Source organism: Callithrix jacchus, chromosome 13, assembly GCF_049354715.1.
Source record: "Callithrix jacchus isolate 240 chromosome 13, calJac240_pri, whole genome shotgun sequence".
NCBI lineage: Eukaryota > Metazoa > Chordata > Mammalia > Primates > Cebidae > Callithrix > Callithrix jacchus.
In genome coordinates, this window is record NC_133514.1 from 80,275,854 (window position 1) to 80,294,015 (window position 18,162).

Genomic DNA, 18,162 nt, shown 5'->3' on the forward strand with positions numbered 1-18,162 from the left:
TTTAATTTATTTATTTATCAATTTTTTGTTTTAAAGACGGGGTTTCACCATGTTGGTCAGGCTGGTCTTGAACTCCCGACCTCAGGTGATCCACCCACCTTGGCCTCCAAAGTGCTTGGATTGCAGGCATGAGCCACCACATCCAGCCAATGAGGTTTAATGTATTTACACTAAATTGCAGAGGTCTTAAATGTATAGTTTGATAAATATTGAAAATTATACCCATGTAACCACTACCCCAATTAAGATATAGTACATTTCCATTTTCAGTAAATCCTCATGCTCCTTTCTAGTCAATCCCCCCGAGGCCTTTCTTCTTGGCTGCTGATGGCTGCCTTCTCACTGTGTCCTCACATGGCCTTTTCTGTGCGTGCATCCCCGGGAATGCTTCCTCTTATAAGGACATCAGTCACTCTCAGTTAGGCCCACCCCTGTGACCTCATTCAACTTAATTACCTCTTTAAAGATCCTGTCTCCAAATACAGTCACATTCTGAGGTGTCCTAGACTTTAGGACTTCAGTGTATTAATTAGATAAGGCACAACTAAGCCCATAACAACCACTTTCTTTTCAATTGTTGTGCCTTTTCTTCTCTTTCTTAACTAATTAGACCATGTGGGGGTTTTATTACAATATAGAATACAGTGAGAAAAGTAGATTTCCATGCCTTGTTCCCAATTTTATAGGGAAAAGATAGTCTTTCACCATTAAGTATGATTTTAGCTGGAGTCTTGTTCTTGCTATCTAGGCTGGAGTGCAATGGCACAATCTCATTTCACTGCAGCTTCCACCTCCTGGGTTCAAGCAATTTTTCTTCCTCAGCCTCCTGAGTAGCTGAGATTACAGGTGTGTGCCACCACACCCAGCTAATTTTTTGTATTTTTTTAGTAGAGACAGGGTTTCACCATGTTGGTCAGGCTGGTCTCAAACTCCTGACCTCAGGTGATCCACCAACCTTGGTCTCCCAAAGTGCTGAGATTACAGGCATGAGTCACTGTGCCTGGGCAGCTGGAGGCTTTTTGAAAATGCTCTTTATCAGGTTAAGAAAGTTTCCTCCTAGTTTGCTGAAAGTCTTTGTCATAAAGGGGTGTTGAATGTCATCAAATCTTTTTTTCTTTAGTTATGATCATGTCATGTTTTTTTCTTTTCTATTCTGTTTAATGATTATACTGATTGGGAGATATTGGGGTGGTAATATGTATTTTTTTTTTGGTAGGGACCTTGTCAGGTTTGGGTATCAGGGTTATGCTAGTGTCATAAATGTATCAGAAAAACATCAGTGGGAATGGTGTGGTAGGTACCTTCAGGGCCTCATCCCTCCCAAGAAACACTGAAAAATCTTGCAAAAACTGTCAGAATCTACCTTATCAGAACTCTGGGGGATAGTGACAGATTTACAGAAACAAAACAAATTCTTAGCCAGGAGAAAAGCTACTGAAGCATTATTGGAGGACTTTATCTAGTGATAACGTAGTCTTGCCCTTCCCCAAGCTTACCCAACCCTCAGCCCATGGGCCACATGTGGCCCAGGATGGCTTTTAATGCGGCCCAATACAAATTTGTAAACTTTCTTAAAACATCGTGAGATTTTTTTTTTTTTTTTGCTTTTTTTTAAAGCTCATCAGCTATCATTATTATATTTTATGTGTGGTCCAAAACAGTCCTTCCAGTGTGGCCTAGGGAAGCCAAAAGATTGGATGTCCCTGCCCTCCCCTCTTCCAAGCATGGCTGCAGTCTAGAGGATGGCAGCCTGCTGCCCGCTGAGGAAGCAGAGCAGACCCTGTTCTCAAGAAATTGTTTCTCTGTTTCAGCCGGTCTGTGGATTCCCTACAGGAGTGACACAGGGAACCTGCCTTTGTTTTGTTTGACTCAACTTTCTCTGGGCAGAGAGTGGCTACATATAGTACATTCCTTGAAAACATTGAAAATCAGATGAACACACCACTGGCACCTGGGCTTAAAAAAACAAATAACAATGAGGCAAACAATAGACACACCAAAAAATTAGATAATCTAGAAGAAATGGAAAAATTCCTGGAAACACACTAACTACCAAAACTGTCTCAAGAATAAATAGAAGATCTGAATAGACCTGTATAATAAGCAAAAAGATTGGATCAGTAATCAAAACCTCCCAACAAAGACAAGCAAGGACCAGATGGCTTCACTGATGAATTCTACCGAACATTTAAATAATTAACACAAATTCTTCTCAGACTCTTCCAGAAAATGTAAGAGGAAAGAATACATCCTAATGAAACCGAAAAATTCCCCTATCCCCCTTACAGGGTGTGTGATTTGGGAGTGGCTTGCTTCTTCAGTGCCCTGCTGCTCAAACCTCTAGGGGGAGCATGCAGATGGACAGGTTGTGGGGCCATGGCAGCATCTAGGGGTGGATGTTTACAGTTTCTGAAGCCCCAGTGGGCATGAGCTACCATGTGCTCTTTTAGTTTTGCTGTCTACAGGTGGCTTGTGTTAATCATCTCACTTAGACCCTCTGCCTTATCTCAAGGACAGAAAGCTTTCTGTATCTCGGGTTTCTAGCCTTAGTGTACCAGAAAAATTGGATCACACATGGGCTTGGAGAATTAATGCAAGTTTTCATTGGATGGTGGGAATAGCTCTCAGCAGATGGATGGGGAGTCAGAAGGCAGATGGAGTGGGAAGGTAGTTTCACCCTGGAGCTGGGCTGCTCAGTGGCTGGACTCTCCTCCAACCCCTGTGGCCAAATTTCCCTTGCTGTCTGCGTTGTTCCACCAGTCAATGACCTGCTGGTGCCTGTCGGTGTGTTCTTCTGCTTTTCTTGACATCTAGCTGCTTGTGTCCCTTCCCGCTAGTGTCTTGGGGTTTTTTATGGGTATAGGATGGGGGTGTAGCAGGCCAGAGTGGTCTTAGAAAATGCAACATGTTGGTGCAAAACAGGAGGGCCTGTCCTCACCTAGGTCCATTGGCACAGGCCTGATGGTGAACCCTCACCAGGGACCCTGCCCTTTTCCTCCCAGCATTTCCCTGCCCCCCCTCCCATATTACCAACTTATTTTAAAAGGCCAGCATTACCCTGATATCAAAGCCAGAGACAGATGTCACAAGAAAAGCAAACTATAGACCAGTATTCTTTACGAATACGGATGAAAATATCCTTAACAAAATACTAGCAAGCTGGATACAGCATATTAAAAAGATTATACATCATAACTGAGATGTAGCCCAGGAATACAAAGGTAGTTCAACATGTAAAGATCAATCAATGTAATACACATTAATAGAATGATGGAATAACCACAGGATCATTTTAGTTTACGCAGAAAAAGCATTTGACAAAATTCAACATTCTTTCATGATTGTCCAACTTTATAGGAAATTGTTTGTTGACCCTGCCAAAGTAGGTCAGCAAGGACAAGGAAAGGTTTTGGAAGAGTACACGTGAAAAGTTGTTATAGGACAGAACAGAAGTGGCACATATAATGTCCACTGGCTTCCCACCTGACCACCTATAATTACAAGGAGGATTGGGGAGTCTAGATGTGTACCTCGGAAGAAGGAAGGAGTACGTTTTGGTGGATAAACTGACAGCGTCTACCACAGCAGCATTCTTCATAATACCCCCAAACCAGAAATATTCCAAATGTCCCTCAACAGCAGAATGGATAGAAAGTCATAAATACATACAGTGGAATAGTACTTAGCAAAGAAAACAAAGAAACTGCAGTACATAAAAATTATCGGCATAGATAAATTTTGTAGACAATTAAAAGACTCAAAAATAATATATATATAATATGTTTCTATTTTATAAAGTTCAAAAGCAACAAAACTAAATGACATGTCTAACCAAATACATAAATGGTAGAACTATAAAGAATAGAAAGGAAATAATTATTAGAATAGTTGCGTCCCCTGGAGGCGAGAAGGAGTTGTGACTGGGGATGGATACTGGAGATGTATCTGGGTGGCAGTGCTGCCAAGGCTTGCTTTCTTGATCTGAGAATGGGTTGGGTACACTGGTATTTTCTTTATAATTTATTCTTTAAACTAAACTGAATAGATAATATGGCGCAGCTCTTTTAAAAATGTAAAATAAAACAAAGGGCCCAGAAACAGAATTTTCTTAAACACTGAGCTCTAAGAAAAAAAATTACCATGAAATATACCCAGCTATATCTAAGTAGGACATAATCCATTATATTCAGTTCCATCTGTGCATATGAAAATATATGTGCATGTTTATGTAAATGCATCCACATATATTATATGTATGTAAACATATACATTTATATATGAAACTGATTAGCCCAATAATATTCTTATCAGAATTTGTTGTTAGTGTGTGTGTGTGTTTAAATATACAGGAATATAGAATTCCATGAATATATGTAACTAATTATTGGGATACTTAATATTAAATAAAATTGATAAAGGGAACAAATGCAATTAAAAGCTGATATATAGCTTTCTGGAAATGCAATAAGGAATAGAGAGAATTAAGAAAAAAGAACAGTTAAACTTGGTCTTTGCTTTACAGCATTCTTATCCTTTTTGGGGTCTCATACCATTTTAAAATTAGGTAAAAGATATGGTTTCTTTCTTTAGAAAAATAAATGAGAACACGTATATACATTGCTGTGCCTACAATTATGAGGTATTTACACGTATACATTCTTGAATTATAAACGTCCCTGAACCATCTGTTAAAATTCTTTCTTTAAATTGTCCCCAGTATTCTGTGATAGTGACTGAAAAGATATTTGTATCTGTCACTACCAGGCATTTCTTCTTCCCTTTCACCTCATTCACAAATCCCTTTCAATTCTTTCTACTCCTATTTGTCCATCTTAATTTCCTCTTACATCACCTAGGATTCTACCCAGGAAATTCTATTAGTAGTGGACTGCTTTGCCTGCCTTTATTCTATCTATTCCACTGTAGTCTAAATTCTGCCACAAAATTAATCTCTTCAAAGACCTGTTTGGAATTTTTTTTTTGTCATTGTTGTTCGGTTTTATTTTTGAGTCCATCTAAAACAATGCTTACAAGTTTGCCATACAGAGCCAAGCAGACCTTGATTGCATTCAAAACCCAGCTTTGCTCTTACTAGCTGGGTAATACTGGATATGCTGCTTGACCTTTTTACAATTTCCACTTCCTTATCTATAAAATAAGGACAATAATATAATTTAAAGACTGTTGTAAGGATTAATGAGATAATACATTTAAAGTGATTAGCAGGGTATAAGGACATAGTAATGTTCAGTAACTATTTCCTGACTAAATGAAATATTTAGACTTGAGGTTTTCTATTTAATGCTTTTGCTCACATAAGTCTCTGTCTCCCATTTCATGCTCATCATTCTTTCCTATCAAAGAATCCAACCTCCTACATCAAATGTTCCCTAAATACTAGAGTCAAATGTGATCTCTCCCACTTCTTAATTCCTCAGACTTTTCATAGTACATATTACAGCAGCATAACATAATGGCCAAAGCTCTCGGGTTATCTTGGACATAGATACTAGCTTCATCACTTATTAGCTCGGTGACCTTGGGCAGATCACATAGGTTCTTTATGGCTTATTTTCGTTATCTGAAAATTGGTTATAAAAATATTATCACAAAGAGTTTTTATGAAAATAAAACATTATTTCTAAAAAGGTAAAACAGTAGAGCTACAGAGGGAGCTAGGACCAGACCAAGGCAGGGGGCAGGTATTACCTACAGATGAGCAAGAGAGAACCTTCTGGAGCAAGGAAATATTCTAAAATTGGATTTTAAAAAGAAATATGTAATATCCTACAACTTTTTTTTAAAAACTGGCTTGTAGCCATGCTTTCATAGCGATATAAAGTTACTATTTATCAAACGCTACAGATAAAATGAGTAAATCTTATGATACTCAAATGATACCTCAATAAAACTTATTCACACTAAGCATATTATACGTGTTAGTAGTTATGATCTTATACTGCCTTGTGTTATCTGTGGTTTTGGTTTTGTTTTCTTCTTGAGGCAAGAGTCTTGCTCTGTTGCCTAGGCTGGAGTACAGTAGCATAACCATAGCTCACTGCAGTCTCAGCCCCCTGGGATCAAGGGATCCCCCTGCCTCAACCTCCTGAGTAGCTAGGACTACGACTACAGGCATATGCCACCACACCTGGCTAATTTTATTTTTTATAGTAACAGGATCTTGCTGTGTTGCCCAGGCTGGTCTCCAGCTCCTGGCCTTGATCCTCCTGCCTTGGCCTCCCAAAGTGCTAGGATTACAGGCATCAGCCACTGTGCCCATCCTCTATGTCTCTTTATGTGATTGTCAAGAGTGTCTCATGTCCTTACTCTTATATCTTCCTTCCCTTCCCCATAAACTAAGGCTGAACTTAATCCTGGCACTGTCCAGTATTAATATGTGCTTGTTTGGTTGAGGGTACCACAGATTTCTATATATAAGGAAGACTGAATTGTGCATTTAGAGGCTGGTCTTTTATATCTATACATAATAGATTAGTGGGACCCCATCTCTACAAAAATAAAAATAAAAAAATTAGCTCAGCATAGTGGCACACATCTGTAGTCCCAGATATTCAAGAGGCTGAGGCAAGAGGGTCACTTGGGCCCAGGAGGTCGAGATTGCAGTGAACTGTGATTGCACCACTACACTCCAGCCTAGTGATAGAGTCAGACCCTGTTTCAGTAAACAAATAAACAAACATAGTAGAGAATAGTTGACGTTGAAAGTGTAGGTTTTGAAATCAAAGATAATGGTGATAATTTTGATGCTAATCTCCACAGCTGTAAGACTCTGGCCTTCTCTATGCCTGATGATTTCTGGTTGTGCACAACCTGTTGCCATTCCCAAAGTTAGTATGCTGCACTCCTGGCATTTTAGGGTCTGGTATTCCCAGTACTCCAAAGCTTTTTGTTATTTGAATACTCTCCCTTTCTTCAAAGAGTAGATCCTCCAAAATAACTTCATGCATCCTGGGTAACAGTTTTCAAAGAACGAGAAGAAAAATTGTGAATGGGATTCTTGTAGTCTTCCAAGATAAATACAGCACTATTTTATGTGGTTTAGAAAATAATAGATAAAAAAATAAAAAGAATATTTCTGTCCATACCATCTTTTGATTTTGCACTTCAGAAGAAAAAAGTAATTACAAACTAAACATTGTTTATTGGAAAGGAATTAAGGCCAAGGCAACCAGTTCTTGGGAGGATAAACTATTGCTTAGGAACTTTCCCGTGGCCCTTGAATGAATAGTTAATTGAGCATATCTTCCAATTAAGACATGTGTTTTAGCCACTATTGAGTTCTCTAAAAGAAACTTTCAAGGGTTACATATATCTTGAAAGTTTTTTAAAGAGGATCAATTTAATTTGGAGCGTTTAGAGGTACAAAGTGCTGGAATCTTTCTTATGAAAGTTAAAGGAAACAAAATGAAACATCCCACCTCCTTGGGCATTTTCACAGTAAACCAAAATCAGCAGGGGTTTGCTAGGCAATCAGGCTTAAAAACAAAATCTCTAGTTAGTCTGTCATTGCACAAATATACTTTTTAAAAGTACATTATAGATCTCTCATGTTTACAAAACTGAAATGAGTTTTTCATAGGCCATTGTTCCATTTCAGGGAAACAAATGGCTTACTTTTGAAGCTTGGACATTCCTATAATGTCTAATATATTAGTCAGAATGAACTTTTCCATATGGTTTTATTGAATGCCCAAATTATTTTCTTTATTGTTCATATAGGGATAGCAACAGGAGTTAGAAAAGATGCGTCCACATCTCCTATGCCGACAGGAAGCCTAAAGGATCTTGTCACCACAGCCTCACCATCATTACAGCACACCACCTCCCGGTAAGCTTCAGAGATTGTTTTAGTTTTTAATATTCTCACTATGAGAACATTTTTTGAAATTTCTTTAATAAGGAATAGAAATATCTTGACAATTCTTAGTGACTCTTTCTCAACAGAGGTCCTTCTTTTGAAGCATCTAGATTTGGCCAGTTTGAACTACATGGAGTCCTTTTCTTTATACATGTGCTTTCTTAGTTGATCATTGTAATGGGTAAGGGTTTCCATGCAAACCTAAAGCTAATCCTGTCCTTCATCAGAAAGTCTCTTTAGCAGCAGGTCCTTCCATTTGTCACAGAATAGTTGTACATTTAGACTAAGTTTAACTAGCTGAAATCATTGATTTTGAACATTATAGTGGCTTTTGTACTAGTTAAACAAATACCAATATTTACTTATATCACAGACATTTGAGGGGTTAAGCATTTGATCAGCCTTTTCTGGATCCAGGGAAATAAATATATTATTTAAAATTCTTCATATCTCTTAAACCAACTCCCACATTATGCAATTAAGGCTGATATATAAACATCAACACCAGAAGGGCTTGGCTTATGTTTCCTCAGGGATATGATTGGTTTTGAGCACTCAAATTCATAGCATCTTTTCCAATGAATTGAATATAAATGTTTAGACTTCATTTGGAGTTAATTTAAAGTCCATTGGCTTTGCAAAGTAGAAATCCCCAAATTATAGGTCTCAAGTCTGATGATTTTAAAGTTGTACTCTGAAACTTCTTCTTTTGGTTTGAGGCAGTTTCGAAAGTAAGAGAAACATTATTTCTTCCTCCTCTAAAAGGTTGTATTCTAGTCCAATGCCTATAGATATGCTGTTCCAAAGAAGCCAAACCTAGGAAACAGTATGATCATCTTATTTTGACTCTTTTTGTCATCCTTTAATTCTGGAGTGGAAAGGTAAGAATCTTAAAGAACTTTTGAGAAATGACTCCAACACAAAAGAAAATATTAATAACAATGGCTGCCATCTATTAAGTATCTGCCATGTCCACAACACCTTGCCAAGCCTTGTCTTATTTAATCTTCACAACCTTATGAGGTGGTACTATTATTCCCATTCTAAAAATTAGGAAAGTAAGGCTCAGAGACATTGAAGAACTCTCTAAGGTCACATAGCTGACAACAGGCAAAGCCAGCATTTCAGACTCCATACCTCATAGTCTTAAATATTCTAATAGTTGACAACGACAACCTCTCTATTTTTTTTTTTTGAGACGGAGTTTCGCTTCTGTTACGCAGGCTGGAGTGCAATGGCGCAATCTCGGCTCACCGCCACCTCCGCCTCCTGGGTTCAGGCAATTCTCCTGCCTCAGCCTCCTGAGTAGCAGGGATTACAGGCACGTGCCACCATGCCCAGCTAATATTTTGTATTTTTAGTAGAGACGGGGTTTCACCATGTTGACCAAGATGGTCTCGATCTCTTGACCTCATGGTCCACCCGCCTCGGCCTCCCAAAGTGCTGGGATTACAGGCTTGAGCCACTGCACCCGGCACTCTATTTTGGAAGCCACCCACAATCTAAAAGAGAATATAACTAGTCTGCCACAACCTTTCACTGTTGCTGCTTTCTTTTATTTTTAATGCCACTATTGTTGGCATTCTGCCTAAGACCCAGAATAAGCTGTGATTCTGAAATGTTGATGGGGCTTCCTTTTGGGATCACTTAACGTTGTATCTAAATGCTTGTGCTCAGAGCGTTTTCATCCTAGCTCACCTTGAGGGATTCATTTGGAGGAGTTAGAGGTAAAGAAGGGAGATAATCTGGATTTTCAATCTTAGTGAATTTTCCTATTGTTAAAGGTTAAAATGAGATCTTTAACACCACTTTAACACGTTCTTGATCATTGCATTTCAGATTGGAGGGAAGCAAAAAAAAAAAAATAGAATAAAATATTTTCCCAGTAAGGGTTTACAAAACATCTTCAGCACATATTTTTTGAATGGACCATATCAACACTGTAGAGTTTTACAAGCCCAGGTTAAAACTGCTATGAAGAGTCGTATTTGCAGACCTTTAAAAAATGGTTATCTACTTGTTCTTAATATTGCAGATCAGCTAAATATAGATTCTCAGAAGCTTCCTAAGTAATGAGCATTTGGCTTAATAAAACAATGGGTAGCACACTAGATTTTATCCTTAGAAATGCATGATGGCTTCATATAGGTCTCTTACATGAAGTGCAGAGTTAAAAAAAAAAATCAGTACTATGAAAATCATTTACTAGGAAGGTTATAGTGGTGACTTTCCAGATTTCAGAATCAGGATTATTTGAATTGTTTTTATTTCAAAGTGTAGAAAAGGCATTTTTTAAAATAGACTATGTATCAGTTACATGCAAACTCTTATAACAGAAAAGGTTTATTTATCTCAACAAACCTTTGAAAGTACCGAAGGGAATAAGAGTAAAATTCCTTCCCCTGTCCACCTGAAATTTAATTTTCAAGACCTGCGAGGATGAGGGTGAGACAGATGCCAGTGGGAGACAGGTTTTCCTTTGTTCCATTTCATTCTATGTGCAGGTGAAAAACAAACAGGTGTGGCAAAGTCATCTTTCTCATTCACAGTGTTAGTTGTTAATTGTTTTCACTGCTGGCTGTCAATATAATGTGAAATTTTCATTCCCCATTCAAGATGGAAAAAGTTGTGGCTGAAAATGTTAACATTTGCATTTTTATTTGTTGATTTATATAAAGGACAGCCTCTCCTACAGCAATCCATCACTTGGTGACACCCCAAATATGAATAATGTATTGTAGACTTGCAGTTACAATGTGTAATAAGTGCTCGAGACAGTAAAGGAATGTTAACTATGTTGCAAATGTAATATTTATTGACTCATAAAGTTTATTGCTTTCAAGGTTCAATAATACTGACCATAAGACATTAATATCACTTATCCTGATTTTAGCTGGGCACCTTTGTATGTAGAAATATTCATCTATCTCCTGCTAATAAAATAAATATATAATTTACAGCATAAGCAAAGAGGGTATTATAGTTTTCTGTGCTGAAAGCCTCAGTGTTTTTTCTCTCCATCTCACTTCTGTTTTTCCACACTGATCACACACCCCTAAGCTGCCTAAGAGAATAAGCACAGTGGTCATCTTGGCACAGAGGGTGGTGAAGCTGAATTAAATGTACCATTCATTTCTGCTTGGATGGAACAAGCAATGAATGCCCCATGGACCACTCCATCTGGAAAGAGGAGTGGAGGGGCTTTCTCTCTGTCATTCTGAACACCTTAGGATAGGTGAGCCTTTTCTCTAAGAGAAAGTTAAGTAAATACCTTTCCTGCCATAAGAGTGAGTCAGAGTTTACCAAGTCTACTTAATCCTCTAGTCTCCAGTGAGAAGCCAGAGCTGGGCAAATTACCATTTGCTTCTCAAATGAATGTGTTATGAGCACAGATATAACTAATAATTAACCATTTTGTGCCTTCCAGAATGAGGTGTGTCCATTGCCAACAATAAAGATCATTCAGGAAATAAGTAACACCCAAAGCAAAAGAAGTAATGATAATTGGCAACCATCAGCTGTAATTGTCATCTACATTAAGATGCAGAATTATGTACTTCTTCGTTATAAATAGCCTTTCTAATTGTACTTGATGTATGCCAATTTAATCAAAAAGTATACTTGCAACAGGCAGATATTTGCATTAATGTAGCTTTGGATCTTCAAGTCTTTTATTTCAAATTCGACTGGAAAAGAAGGCCTCTTAACGCCTGTATATCTTTTATATGTTGGTGTCTTTTTCTATTCAGGCATGTAGATCTGATACATTTTATATTAAAACGAAGACAATATCTTCTGGGATTGCTCAATGCAACAGAAATCTTGTCTCCTTTAAAAATGTTGCTTGAGTTTCTATTTTTCAGTCATATGGTAACACAATGATGATTGTGGGACCCTGATAAACAGAAGCACACCAGGCGTATGGCTGCAGGATTAAATTTTCAGTTCCTGAAGTAAAACATTACTAAGGTCACTTTCTCTGTTTTTCTGTGTCTCCTACAAACAGTTACAGCTGGTACTTTCCCTGTGCCCGCGTGCGTGCGTGTGTGTGTGTGTGTGTGTGTAAGATGTAAAGAAAGAAAGGGAGATTTCACCAAATCATGCTCAACTAGTGAATTTTCAGAACTGGAACTGGAATTAGCCTATTTCTAGGATGTACTGTTCACCTATTTAGCTTTTGTGGTTTTTTTTTTTAAGGAAAGATGAGTTTCCAATGACAATACAAAAATGTTAAAGGTTTTTGTTTTATTGCTTTTTGAGTTACTGGTGGGGAGAGGTGTTGATTTTGTGAAGCTTCTTTTTCTTGACAGGATTTGGAAAATACTTGAGTACATGCTTTGAGGGACTTGATAAATTATTTGGGTGCTTAAAAAATGTTATTTTTATTAATGACACATAATTATACATATTTTGAGGTATATTGTGGTGTTTCAATACACGTATATATTGTGTAATGATCAAATCAAAAAATCTAGCACATCCATCGCCTCATATGTTTATCATTTCTTCATGATGAGAATATTCAAAATCTTTTAGTCATTTTGAAATATACTCGGTTGGTGCAAAAGTAATTGCAGTTTTTTCTATTAAAAGTAATGGCAAAAACCTCAATTACTCTTGTACCAACCTAATACAATGCAATATTCTTAACCATAGTCACCATACTGCACAATAGAACATCAGAACTTATTCCTCCTATCTAACTGTAACTTTGTACCCAGCAACCCATCTCTCCCTGTGTCCCACCTCCCATTCTTCCTAGCCTTTAGTAATCACTATCACTCTCTACTTCTATAAGATCAGCTTTTTTAGATCCCACATACAACTGAGGTTGCTTGTTGGAAAGCAGTTGAGGCCAAGTCAACCATTTCAGTATTTGTTTTCTGTGCCTGTGACATAATATCCTTCAGGTTCATCTATGTTGCCCCAAATGACAGGATTTCATTCCTTTTTATGGCTGAACAGTATTCATTGTGTATGTACACCACATTTTCATTATCCATTCATTTGTTTATGGACACTTAGGTTGATTCCATGTTGTGGCTGTTATGAGTGCTTCAGTAAACATGGAGTGCAGATATCTTTTTAACATACTGGTTTTGTTTCCTTTGAATATACCCAGCAGTGGGATTGTTGGATCATATGGTAGTTCTTTTTGTAATTTGTTGAGGAACATCCATACTATTTTTCGTAATGGCTGTACTACTTTACATTCCAACCCAATAGTATACAAGAGTTTCCTTTCTCCACATCCTTGCCAACAATTGGCCTTTGGTAACAGCCATTCTAACAGGAGGGAAGTGATATTTCATTGTGGTTTTGATTTGTATTTTCCTGATGATTATTGATTTTGAGAATCTTTTCATGTATCTGTTAGCCATTTTAATGTTTTCCTTTGAGAAATGTCTATTCAGGTTTTTTACCTATTTTTTCTAGTCACTTTGTTTTCTTGCTGTTAAGTTCCTTACATATTGTGGATAGTAACTCCTTATCAGATGGATAATTTGCAAATATTTTCTCCCCTTCTGCAGGTTGTCTCTTCACTCTGTTAATTGTGTCCTTTGCTGTGCAGAAGCTTTGATGTAATCCTCTTTGTCTATTTTTGTCTATTTTTGCTTTTGTTGCCTGTGCTTTTGTGGCTGTATCCAAGAAAGCATTGTCCTGACCAGTGCTGTGGAGATTTTCCTCTATGTTTTCTTCAAGTAGTTTCATAGTTTCAGGACTTACATTTAAACCTTTAATCCATTTTGATTTGATTATTTTGTAGTTGATGAGAGATAAGGGGTCTAGTTTCATTCTTCTGTATGTCTGCATGTCGATATCCAGTTTTCCCAGCATTGAAAAGACTGTTCTTTTTCCATGATGTGTTCTTCACACCTTTGTCAAATATCAATTGGTTGTAAGTACATAGATTTATTTCCATGCTCTTTGTTATGCTAATAGTTTGGTTGGAGATTTTTTTTTAAGGATCTTCCTTTGCTGTCAATCATATACTTAATGTGTTCTGAAAATTTTGCTGTAAGTTTATGCCTTGCTGAGCTTTCAATAGTACAGTTGCCTATGCAAAGCCATGCTCACAAGGCAGCTATTTAGACCAACTGACAAGAAGGTGCCTTGTGAGATCTTTCGCCCACTGAGACTGAAATCAAGGAACTAGGCTCAGAAGTATCTGAATTTATAGATTCAATCCTATTCCTATCAAGCTACCATTGACTTTCTTCATAGAATTGGAAAAAAAAGTACCTTAAACTTCATACGAAACCAAAAGAGAGCATGCATAGCCAAGACAATCCTAAGCAAAAATGAAAACATAAACAAAGCTGGAAGCATCATGCTACCTGAGTTCAAACTATACTACAAAGCTACAATAATCAAAACAGCAAGGTTCTAGTACCAAAACAGAGATATAGACCAATGGAACAGAACAGAAGCCTCAGAAATAACACCACACATCTACAACCATCTGATCTTTGACAAACCTCACAAAAACAAGCAATGGGGAAAGGATTCCCTATTTAATAAATGGTGTTGGGAAAACTGGATAGCCATAAGCAGAAAGCTGAAACTAGATCCCTTCCTCACACCTTATATAAAAATTAACTCCGGGGCCAGGCGCGGTGGCTCAAGCCTGTAATCCCAGCACTTTGGGAGGCCGAGGTGGGTGGATCACGAGGTCAAGAGATTGAGACCATCCTGGTCAACATGGTGAAACCCCGTCTCTACTAAAAATTACAAAAAATTAGCTGGGTACAGTGGCGTGTGCCTGTAATCCCAGCTACTCAGGAGGCTGAGGCAGGAGAATTGCCTGAACCCAGGGGGCAGAGGTGGTGGTGAGCCAAGATCACGCCATTGCACTCCAGCCTGGGTAACAAGAGCAGAACTCCGTCTCAAAAAAAAAAAAAATTAACTCCGGATGGATTAAAGATTTAAACATAAGACTTAACACCACAAAAATCCTAGAAGAAAACATAGGCAAAACCATTAAGGACATGGCATAGGCAAGGACTTCATGACTAAAACACGAAAAGCAATGGCAACAAAAGCCAAAATACACAAATTGGATCTAATTAAACTTACGAGCTTCTGCACATCAAAAGAAACTAGCATTAGAGTGAACTGGCAACCAACAGAATGGGAAAAAATTTTTGCAATCTATCCATCTGACAAAGGGCTAATAACCAGAATCTACAAAGAGCTTAAACAGATTTACAAGAAAAAAACAACCCCATCAAAAACTGGGCAAAGGATATGAATAGACATTTCTCAAAAGAAGACATGTATGCAGCCAATAAACATATGAAGAAAAGCTCATCATCACTGCTTTAGAGAAATGCAAATCAAAACCACATTGAAATACCATCTCACACCAGTTAGAATGGTGATCATTAAAAAATCTGGAGACAACAGATGCTGGAGAGGATTTGGAGAAATAAGAATACTTGTACACTGTTGGTGGGAGTGTAAATTAGTTCAACCATTGTGGAAGACAGTGTGGCAAATCCTAAAGGATCTAGAACTAGAAATACCATTTAACCCAGCAATTACATTACTGGGTATATATCCAAAGGATTATTAAACATTCTATTATAAAGACACATATACACATATGTTTATTGCAGCACTGTTTACAATAGTAAAGACTTGGAACCAACCCAAATGCTCATTAATGACAGACTGGATAAAGAGAATGTGGCACATATACACTGTGGAATACTATGCAGCCATAAAAAAGGATGAGTTTATGTCCTTTGCAGGGACATGAATGAAGCTGGAAACCATCATTCTCAGCAAACTGACACAAGAACAAAAAACTTAACACCACATGTTTTCACTCATAAGTGGGTATTGAATAATGAGAACACATGGACACAGGGAGGGGAACATCACACACCTGGGACTGTTGGGGATGGGGCCCTAGGGGAGGGATAGCAGGGGGTGGGGGGATTGGGGAGGGCTAACATTAGGAGAAATACGTAATGTAGATGATGGGGGGGATGGGTGCAGCAAACCACCATGGCACATATATACCTATGTAACAAACCTGTACATTCTGTACATGTACCTCAGAATTTAAGGTATAATTTAAATAATAATAAATATAAATAAATAAACTATGGACATTAAAAAAAAACTCTCAAGGTCATCAAAGACAAGGAGAGTCAGAATGTGTCACAGCCAAGAGGAGCCTAGGGACACACGATGTGGGATCCTGGGACAGAAAGAGAACATCAAGTATAAACCAAGCAAACCTTAAGTATGGACTTCAGTTAATAATAATGTCTCATTCTGCATTAATTGTAACAAATGTTCCACCATAGTAATGTAAGATGTTAATAATAGGGAGAACTGGATGTGGGGTGTATTTCTCTGTACTATTTTCATAATTTCTCTGCAAATGTAAAGCCATTCTAAAGTTAGAAAAAAAAATCAGATACAATTTATTCTCATTTTTCCAAAATGACTTCTTAGAGTATGAGCTGTAAGGCTGAGAACTGTCATGTTAGCTTTCCTTTCCCTCAGAGTAGCAGTTTACACACTATACACAAAGCAACATTAACCGTAATTTTTCCATTTTGAGTATCTTGTAAATAATAAAATTAAAACCAAATGAAATGATGCGTATCAACTGATACTAATCTGAAAACTTCAGAAAATAATGTATTGAGTATGTAGAAGAAAATATGGAGTTATAAACATGCCTGTCTCCCATGTTTAACCAGGAGGGTAAAAAGCCCAGCCATGCAAAAGGATTTCCGTTTAGTTGGGTTGATAACTTGGAATCCCAGGCTGCTGCAGTACCACCAAGAACAATAGAATATATAGAAATTCTTAAGTGTTTGATGAAAAGATTCTGCTTTAGTTAAGTCATGATATTGGACAGATACTGTAATCCCCACTGTTAAAAGCCATTAATAAAAGAATCCATTCTTCTTTCACATACTGGTTTATAGTGTGTAAATTAGGAAAATAAAGACAAATAGGCTAGGTAGAAATAATAATGACATAGCAAATTCTAAGAAGTGAATTTAACTTGAAGAAGCTTGTCAAGACATTCTCACTATAGAAAGAGTATGTTGTACTTGGGAAAATGTACATTAGACAACAGCTTATATTTACTCCTCACTTAGATAGAATTCTACTCCTTGGCTTCAGGAAATCTTTCTAAAGGCCTAAATTCTGGGTGAGGAGGTTGTGAGAGGTATTTTATTTTTCACACTACTTTTCAAATGTTCTACAACAATGCTATTTTACTTCCATTGTTTTAGAAACAATGTTTTTAAAACTAAAAAGAAGACAAAGGGAACACACAGGAGACAAACCCATTTCTAAATTTTACACTCAGTAGTTCCAAGTAGTTGCAAAAACCCTAAAGTTACTCTTGGCCCATATGACATAAATATCTTATTTCTTTGTCAACCCAGCAGTAGATGAGGATTATGCTTCCTTGTTGTGTCTACTCCAGGGTACTGAACTCTGAAAACTGCTATGATTGGTGACATCTGTTCAGTATTGCCAGTTCCTGCTGTCATTTCACAGCTTTTAGCCTCACAAACTGCCATTTTAGAGTTGTTCATTTGGTCCAAGGTTATCAAATTCCCTTAACTTCAACTTTAAGAAATATTTTTTTAGTATCTCTTCCTTCGGCACTTGAATGCTTTTATAAAAATTATTTTATATGTTACCTAATATATTCCTTACAATCACAAGGAAGTAAAGCTCCAAGAAGCAATGACAGAACAATTAAGAGCCCAGGTGTAATAATTATAACTCTGTGGTTTATAGGCCTAGGTTTGAATGCTAGCTATGTGGTTTTGAACAAAACATTTTTATGCACTTCTCTTTCTTTAAAGTTTTCCTAAATTTTGAAATATCTGGAAACTAAAAAAGCAAAAACGATTCCTTATGTTCACCATTCTGTGAATAAATAAGAAAGAGGTGGATGGGAATTCGGTATGCTAAATGAAACTGCCTGGATTGGCCTTTTAGCCAGATCTGTCTGGGTCTTTTTACTGCCAGAGCACTTGGGAGAAATTATAGTTGGTCCTCCAGGGTTGAATTGTTGGAATGAGAATGTACATGTTTCTCTCATAACTTACCTAGGAATGCTATAATGTGAATAGGTTTCCAATTGAATCTATACAAAAATTTAGTCTGTATTAAAAATCACTGCTATAAATATGTACTATATTCTAAAAGTGACTCCTACCTGTATTTTTGAGGTGAGAAAAATATGTATTAAAGTGAAATCAAGCAATTAGAATGAATTTTTTTCTAGAGGAAGA

At 37.3% G+C, this 18,162-nt stretch overlaps 1 protein-coding gene across 6 annotated transcripts in view; it reads left to right on the forward strand.

The window, feature by feature from the left end:
- Positions 1-18,162, forward strand: part of KIAA1328 (KIAA1328 ortholog) — a 367,625-nt gene that overhangs the window by 310,778 nt on the left and 38,685 nt on the right. For all 6 annotated transcript variants that reach the window (XM_078348025.1, XM_078348026.1, XM_078348024.1 and 3 more), the window contains one exon: positions 7,741-7,849. In XM_078348025.1, coding sequence (XP_078204151.1) covers positions 7,741-7,849 — 109 coding nt within the window. The remainder of the gene's footprint in view (positions 1-7,740; positions 7,850-18,162) is intronic.